This window comes from Podarcis cretensis (assembly GCF_951804945.1).
Source record: "Podarcis cretensis genome assembly, chromosome: 1".
In the NCBI taxonomy this organism is placed as follows: Eukaryota; Metazoa; Chordata; class Lepidosauria; order Squamata; family Lacertidae; genus Podarcis; species Podarcis cretensis.
This window is the reverse complement of record NC_137170.1, coordinates 13486479-13495205: the sequence shown is the minus strand read 5'-3', so window position 1 is coordinate 13495205 and position 8727 is coordinate 13486479. Positions and strand designations below refer to the sequence as shown.

The window sequence follows — 8727 nt, the reverse complement described above, 5'->3', positions numbered from 1 at the left end:
CATGGAACGCAGGGCCGGCTCTCCCATTGGGCAGAGTGAGGAAATGGCCTCAGGTGGTAGATGTGGGACAAGACAGGACCGTGTGTGATAGGTGGCCTGGTATGCACCTGCTACAACAGCCTGATGCCCTTGGGTGCTTTGGGGGCTGCCATCCCATCACCTGTTTCATATGCCAGTCCAGTCAGATTCTGCTCATGGACTGGAGGCTGCCATCTTGTTCTTGGCTTCAGAAGATAACATCATCTTAAACTATATATCTAATTTAGGGGGCTTGGCAAATGGTCAACGCAAATGGATTCTCTGAGCCCTTACACCTGCAAAAAAGATTAATGTGGATACATTGGCTGGGGGGAGGGGGAGGCTTCCTTTGATCCATGGATAGACAACATGACAACTCTTGCAACCTATGAAAATTACATATGGACAAATGTAATGACATTTGGAAATTATTTATTGGAAGCATAGTGACTCATGAATGGGTGTATACACAAGGGACATAATAAGTCTATTTTATATTATTATAAGATATATTAATATATTATTATTATTATTATTATTATTATTATTATTATTATTACGATAAGATACTGCAGGGGGTTGGAATAGATGACTTGCGGTCTACCCCAATTCTACAATTCTAAAATTACATTTTAATGGTATTTCATTATTGTTGTTGTTATCAGGGCCAGATTTAGGTTTGATGAGGCCGTAAGCTACTGAAGGTAATGGGGCCCTTTATATGTCTAGCTGTCCTTTGCCAACAACAAATTGTCACTGTTTTTTTTGTGTTGAATACAGTGGTGCCTTGGGTTAAGAACTTAATTTGTTCTGGAGGTTTGTTCTTAACCTGAAACTGTTCTTAACCTGAGGTATTACTTTAGCTAATGGGGTCTCCTGCTGCCGCTGCGCCGCCAGTGCACGATTTCTGTTCTCATTCTGAAGCAAAGTTCTTAGCCCGAGGTACTATTTCTGGGTTAGCAGAGTTTATAACCTGAAGTGTCTGTAACCCAAGGTACCACTGTATATGCTATATGGTAATTTATGGACCTAACAGGTATCTAAAGCCATTTGCATGTAACAAAATATGCATTTTATCAAAGTAATTGTTGAACTGAAATACAATTAAGAAGAAGTATATTAATACAATTAAGAAGAAGCATATTTGGGGGTAAGGGATGCGGGTGGCACTGTGGGTTAAACTACAGAGCCTAGGACTTGCTGATCTGAAGGTTGGCAGTTCAAATCCCCGTGACGGGGTGAGCTCCCGTTGCTCGGTCCCTGCTCCTGCTAACCTAGCAGTTTGAAAGTACGTCAAAGTGCAAGTAGATAAATAGGTACCGCTCCAGCGGGAAGGTAAACAGTGTTTCCGTGCGCTGCTCTAGTTCGCGAGAAGCAGCTTGGTCATGCTGGCCACATGACCCAGAAGCTGTACGCCGGCTTCCTTGGCCAATAAAGCGAGATGAGTGTGTATTTTTCATCTCTGTTGGAAGCCGCCCAGAGTGGCTGGGGAGGCCCAGCCAGATGGGCGGGGTACAAATAATAAATTATTATTATAGTAACCCCAGAGTCGGTCACGACTGGACCTAATGGTCAGGGGTCCCTTTACCTTTACCTATATTTGGGGGCGGGGGCAAGAGAGTGGGGCCCTAAACTATAGCTTGTTTAGCTTATATGTAAATCCAGTACTGGTTTCTTCCTTGCTTTCTTCTTCTGTTTTTCCGTTTCCCCCTTTTCCCCTTTAATCTGTTGTAAAAAATTTCCATAATTCGGGACTGAGCATAAGCAAACCCGCATTTAGGAAGCTTTGGCATCTCAGGGATTCGAGTTTCCCATCTCGCTGTGCATCTCTGGCGATGGGATGACCCTACACTGTCGTCTGATCTTGGCGAGAGAGAGAGAGAGAACAACAATCGCATCCTCTCCCAGTGCGCCAGTTCGCTCGCTCAGCTTCTGGTTTAATAGGAGAGCCGCAGCCAATCAGGTGAGCGCATGCAGCTGGGCATCCTCAGCCCATTTCGCTGGGAGTCTTTTCGGTCCCTGCAAGGCGGCGGCGGCGGCGTCTCCACCCCTCACCACCACTCCCTTCCTCTGCAATGACCTAAAGCACCAGCTCTGCAAGGCTGCTGCGATGGAGCAGGATTGCAACGCAGGGCAGACCCGGACCGTCTAGTAGTCTCTGGTGACCGGCGGAGAGTGCCAGCAGTTTGCTCCCACCTCGAGCCACTTTTTCCTGCGTCTCAAAAACCTTCCATCTTCTGCGCTGGGACTGAGCCTACAGCAGACAGGAGGCTGCTTTCCTCTTTCTCTCTCTTTCTCTCCTCTCTGTCTCTCCTCCTCTCTCTCTCACTGCTGAGCCAAGCCAACACAGCAAGATGTGTGACTGCTTTCATCTAGTACTTCCAAACTGGCCGGGATCGCCAGGCAGTGGTGGGCTTAACTGTTTTTTCTACTTTCCTTCTGCGCCTCTGCTGCTGCTGCTGCCGCTGCTGTTTTGAAATGCCTTTGCTAGCTGCGAACCCTCCCTCTCTGATATTCTCCTCTCCCTGCAGCCTTAGGGTGTGGCTTTGACCAGATAACTGCATGCATCAGAGTTTCAGAGCAAGCCTGTAAATATTCAGAGGGGCAAAACTTTCTTTTGCCTTCTTACAACCCGACAAAGTCACCTCTGAAATCTCCTGCAATATGTACAATTAAGTCAAGTGCTCTTTTTGTGGTTCCTGTCAGAATATGTCAGGTTTTTTAAACTCAGACTGCATGCCTTCAGTTTCACTCCCCACCCCTTCCTTTAGCAGTGAGGATGCTGGAGCACTGTGCATGGGCACGGCATGTTCTAAAAAGAACCGCAAGACAAAGCTGGCTTTTGACTCCAACTGAAAATATGTGATACACGCTTTGAATGTGTAGTTCTCAACATTTCTCATGCTTACTGTCAAGAGTTTATGAGTGATCGCGGTGAAAGTTAATGGTATTTTCAGGCACGGCATAAGGTCCAGCAGAGTTACAGTAATGCCACCATAAGCTTTTAAAGTTTCATAAATAATTTCAGACTGTGTTCCCATAATCCTCTTGAGGAAGGAAGTGGAATTGTTTTAAGCTTTTTTTCTTTTCTTTTTTAAAAGGAGGTTTCAGGATTCAGTCTTGTCTGGAAGCCGTGCTCCTAAATCCTCAGTATTGGGGGGGAGGGTACAGGGGCCCAATAGTGACCAGAATGCACTCTGTGCGTGCCTCAAGCCGCTCTTCTTCATTTCATATTCCTTCATGTGTTTTTCTATAAAGAGCAATATTGCTGAAGAATGATGGTGGAAGCAGGTTAGCAGGTGGAGTTTAGAGAGAAATGTTTAAGAGCATGACGAACAGAGAGCTGGCTAGAGTTTTATTTTCCTGTTTATTTTCTGACAAGCAACAGTGGCTCTTGACTTGTTCCCCCTCTCCCAAAAGGCAAAGTAGATCTTGTTATTTTTGCATGATAACCATCACCCAGTGTGGCATCTCCGAGAAAAAAAAAAAGAAAAAGGGGGAGGCAACTGCGATTGGCTGATTCATCCCAAAGGCAACTTTTCAGAAACAAGCGCAATTGTCTGGGAGGCAGGCTGGCTGGCTGGCTGGCTGGCTGCCATGTGTTTGATATATTGCAAGTGTGTAGTGAATAGACAGAGAAGGTCGGTATCAAATTAGAGTGCCCGATAAGTGAGATATTTATTTCTTGCAAGATCAAAGCGAACATCAAATCTTTTCCTGGTGTCTCATCTTATGTTATCCTTTTAGTGATTCAAAGTGTGTGCACACACAAGAAGACATGCCTTTTGAAAGACTGCAACTTGTGAAAAGCTTTCTGAGGAAGGTGGGGTGGAGTGATCTTAAGGGTGTGTGTATTGAATACATGGCTTGTTATAATGCCTGGTTTTTTTTTTTGTTTTTCTACAAGTCTCTTATAATCCTGTTTCCTAATGCGTTGGAATTTATGGGGCTGGCTTTATCTCCTCTTCATTCTCATGCAGAGTAGTAACTTTTACTGATTACGACTCCACGGAGCTGGGGGCTATTTTTCCGCAAGAGAAAAACAGAGCTTTAGCTCTTTCCCCTGACCCCAGGATAATATTTTGATTAGATGAGCATCATCCGAACAATAATATTTTCCAGCTTCGCATTTTACAACAGGGATGGCCGTTTGGCAACCTGAGGGCTGGATTTGACTCCTGGAGCAACTTTATCCGGGGGCCCCAGAGACCCCACCACATTTTGATCAAGCTGTGATAAAAGGCCTTGCTCATAGTTTCACTCTGGTGCAATAGGAGCGACTCCATCTGTGTTTCATAAAACTCTATTGTATTGCTGTCTTTTCTTGTTTACTCTGGATGTAAGGAGGGACTCTGCTTCTCTTTCTCTCTCTGAGAACATTTATTCCTGAGGCTCCCACCACAAGTGATGGTTTCATTTCTTCTGAGCACATATGCCTTATACTTGGGAAGCCTCTTAACTGCTAGGGGGTGTCCCACGGTTATTGTAGAGTTCTCACCCACACTATTCGTTTTAAAACGGTATCATGCCACCTTAAGCCGTCATGGTTCCATGCCCTCCTCCCCTCCAAGTCATGGAAACTGTAGGAACTTGTTAAAGATGTTGAGAGTTGTTATAAGACCCCTGTTCCCCTCTCAGAGCTCCAATTTCCAGAGTTCCTGGTGAGAAGCGGGATTGATTGTTATACCATTCTGAGAATTATCTCTCTTTGAGGGGAATACAAACTCTCAGCATCCATAATAAACCACAGTTCCCAGGATTCTCCTTGAGGAGCCATGACTGTTTAAAGTGGTATGATACAGCTTTAAAAGTACAGTGGTGCCCCGCAAGACGAATGCCTCGCAAGACGGAAAACTCGCTAGACGAAAGAGTTTTCTGTTTTGGAGGTGCTTTGCAAAACAAATTTCCCTATGGGCTTGCTTCACAAGACGAAAATGTCTTGCGAGTTCCTGCGGGTTTCCCCCCCTTCCCCCCCCCCTTTTTCTAAGCCGCTCAGCCGCTAAAAGCCGCTAAACTGCTAATAGCGCTAATCCGCTAAGCCGTCAATGGGCTTGCTTCGCAAGACGAAAAAACGCGCTAGACGAAGAGAGTCGCAGAACGGATTCTTTTCGTCTTGCAAGGCACCACTGTATAGCAGAAATGGAGCCAAAGTCTGACTACCCATGAGAAGTTATGTTTTTTTTTCTGGATGTAGGCATTGATGTTTCCGAAGCTATGTACACACCTCACAATTCAAACACAATCAAAGCACGTAACTTCCCCCCAAAAAATCCTGGTCTCTTAAGTGTGGGAATTGTGGCTCTATGCTGGGTGAACTACAGTTCCCAGGATTCTTGTGGGAGGGGAAGTCATGTGTTTTAAATGTATGGTGAATTCACAGCCTGTTGTTTCCTCCCATTATGTGGTTACACAGTGCCTGGTGCTGTGATTTGAGCAGAAATGTGTTTCTGTTCGGCTTCTGCCATTGCCTCCAATCTACACTTGCCAGAACCCTCAGCTAAGGTCTGGTTGCAGGGAAGGGCCGTGGCTCAGTGGGAGACGGTCCCAGGTTCAAAACTTGGCTTGTCCAGGGCTAAAACCCCAGAGAGATACCGCTAGCCAGTTCAGAGAGTACTGAGCTCGTTGGATCGATATTTCAAGATATGACAGGCACCCACGGCCTCCATTTTTCCGAAACAACTGAAAACATTTTTCTTCTGGCAGGCTGTCGTAGCTGGATAAATGAAACTTTGCCACACATATTTTGTATGGTGTTAGTTTTGTTTTACATTTATTTGTTGCCTTGTGCTTTTTAACTGTGTTTTATTTATTTTTATCGTACATCACCTTAAGACGATTGCATAGAAGGCGACAGATAAATTAATAATAATAATAATAAGAGTTAACATTCCTACATGCACTGGTTCAGTTGTGCCAATCTTGATCGATGGGAAAGGTGGCGTGTATCTTTACACAAATACAACGGTGTGAGTCATGATAGCTCCCTAGTAGCAGGACCCCTCTTGCACCAGTCCTATCCATTTTGCATCTTTCACTGCAGACTGCAGGATCAGAGGCTTCATCTTAATTCCAAGCATTTGTGGCTTAATTGAATTACAGATCAGGCTGCCTGAGCAGCAGGTGCAAGGTCTTGCAATAAGTTAAGTTGCCATGTTTTTGTAGGTTTCCTTTGAAGCAGAGATTAACAGCTTGTCCAGTGCCAAGGAGCCGAGAAAACCTAAGAGATCTGCTGCTGATTTGCTAATAATTGACCTCTCTTGCACCTGATGCATACCAAGGAGTCAAGGCTTTGCTGATAGGTAAAGATAAAGGGACCCCTGACCATTAGGTCCAGTCGTGACGCTTTATTGGCCGAGGGAGCCGGCATACAGCTTCCAGGTCATGTGGCCAGCATGACTAAGCCGCTTCTGTGTTGTTGTTTTTAAAATGATATTTATTAAAGTTTCCAATAATGCACATAAAAACAAACAACATCACAAACATATAAACATACACAAACAAAAACAAGTATAATTTCAATCCTTTTTTTTTCTTAAACCTTATTTCCCCGACCTCCTCATACCTCCCCCTTCTGTATTATAATTTCATTATCCAATCAGCAAATCCTCTCCCTTATTTCCCATAGTTTTTGATCTTTCATTTTCTTTTCCTTAATAAACACCGCTGAAAACCATTAATTTTTAAACCCATGTCATTCTAGCCTTCATTAATTTTACAATATTTGTTAAGATAGTCTTTAAATTTCTCCCAATCTTCTTCCACTGTCTCTTTCTCCTGGTCCCGGATTCTGCCGGTCATCTCTGCCAGTCCCATGTAATCTACCATCTTCATCTGCCACTCTTCCAGGGTGGGTAGATCTTGTGTCTTCCAATACTTTGCAATGAGTATCCTTGCTGCTGTTGTAGCATACATAAAAAAAGTTCTGTCCTTCTTTAACACCACATGGCTAACCATACCCAGGAGAAAGGCCTCTGGTTTCTTCAAGAAGGTATATTTAAATACCTTTTTCATTTCATTATATATCATTTCCCAGAAAGCCTTAATCCTTGGGCATGTCCACCACAGGTGAAAGAATGTACCTTCATTTTCTTTACATTTCCAACATTTGTTGTCTGATAAGTGGTAAATTTTTGCAAGCTTGACTGGGGTCATGTACCACCTATAAATCATTTTCATAATATTCTCTCTTAAGGCATTACATGCCGTGAATTTCATACCGGTGGTCCACAACCTTTCCCAGTCAGCAAACATAATGTTATGTCCAATATCTTGCGCCCACTTAATCATGGCTGATTTAACCGTTTCAATGACTAAGCCGCTTCTGGCGAACCAGAGCAGCGCAAGGAAACGCCGTTTACCTTCCCACCGGAGTGGTACCTATTTATCTACTTGCACTTTGATGTGCTTTCGAACTGCTAGGTTGGCAGGAGCAGGGACCGAGCAACGGGAGCTCACCCCATCGCGGGGATTCAAACCGCCAACCTTCTGATCGGCAAGTCCTAGGCTCTGTGGTTTAACCCACAGCGATTTGCTAATAATTGACCTCTCTTGCACCTAATGCATACCAAGGAGTCAAGGCTTTGCTGATAGAAACCTATTATTGCTTAGGATGAGTTACAAATTACTTCTAAAAGGTAGAGCACCTTAAGCAAGTTAGAATTGCAGGCACATGCGCTAAACCCTGTCTGTGGTGCCTACCCTTTCCCCCCAAAGAATGAGACAAGAGACCAGAGTATGGGTTCAAATTGGCCACAACTTTATTGAGCTTCAGAAGTGGGAAACTTGGCACAGGCCTTGGCAGGTAACCCTCTCAGCCCCTCTGGCTGAGGATATGTAGGTTGATGAGGTGCAGTGAGGGGGGACTGTAAAGCACAAACTTACACAGCATGCCCTTCTACTAACCTCGTCCCAGGAGTTTGACCTACATGCCTACGCTCTAGGGCCAGGGACTCCCGGTTTTGCCCTTTAACAGGCCCTGCAAAAGCGCCGCTGCATGGGAAGGGAGCATGAATGCACCCCACCCCCGACTTGATGATAGACTAAAGGATACCTTGCCAAGACCTAAAACCACCAAAGTTGTGACGAAATGCTACAGGGAAGGCGAAACCTGCCAATGTAGGGAAAATTCCTTCCTGGTTCTGAATACAGCAACCATCTTACAACCACAGCAGCATTCCAGCTGACCTGGAATGCAAAATATTAGTCTGTAAGGAAAAAGTATTGTTAACTTGACGACCACTGACCTAGGATGAAATTATTTGGAGGCAAGAAATTATTAATTTGAGGGAGGGTGGGTGGGTGATCATGGAAGGGAGAAAACCAAGTGAGGCTTGGACAAAAGGGTCAGCCTTTTTTCTTTGGCCTTAGCCCCACCCCCGGCCAGCTGTCCAGTGACCTCCTTGGCCGAGTGCAAGTCAAAGGCCAACCCAAGCAGGTGGGAGGCACCCGTCTCGGTGAGCCCCCGCTCAGTGCCGCAAACCCCGCCCACCTGTAGGGAAGGGAGGGCGGAAATTGTGAAAGGAGGGTTGTGAATATTATGTTTTTGGGTTATTTCCCTTGTAGGATGCTCTGATCTCCCTAGGGAGGAAGAGCAAGATGAAAGCAGAAAGCAGATTTTAAATAAAATAAAATAAACTTGCACCCCAAACATAATGCTCCTAAGTAGAATCACTTCATATCCATTCATCTGAGGGAGATGCTGAGAAATCC

At 44.9% G+C, this 8727-nt stretch overlaps 1 protein-coding gene across 1 annotated transcript in view; it reads left to right on the top strand.

The window, feature by feature from the left end:
- The first annotated feature begins 2357 nt into the window (after positions 1-2357).
- Positions 2358-8727, top strand: part of AHNAK2 (AHNAK nucleoprotein 2) — a 106434-nt gene continuing 100064 nt past the window's right edge. Inside the window, exon 1 of the mRNA XM_079963686.1 lies at positions 2358-2427. Within this exon, the coding sequence (XP_079819812.1) occupies positions 2373-2427 (55 nt within the window). The 5' untranslated portion in view covers positions 2358-2372. The remainder of the gene's footprint in view (positions 2428-8727) is intronic.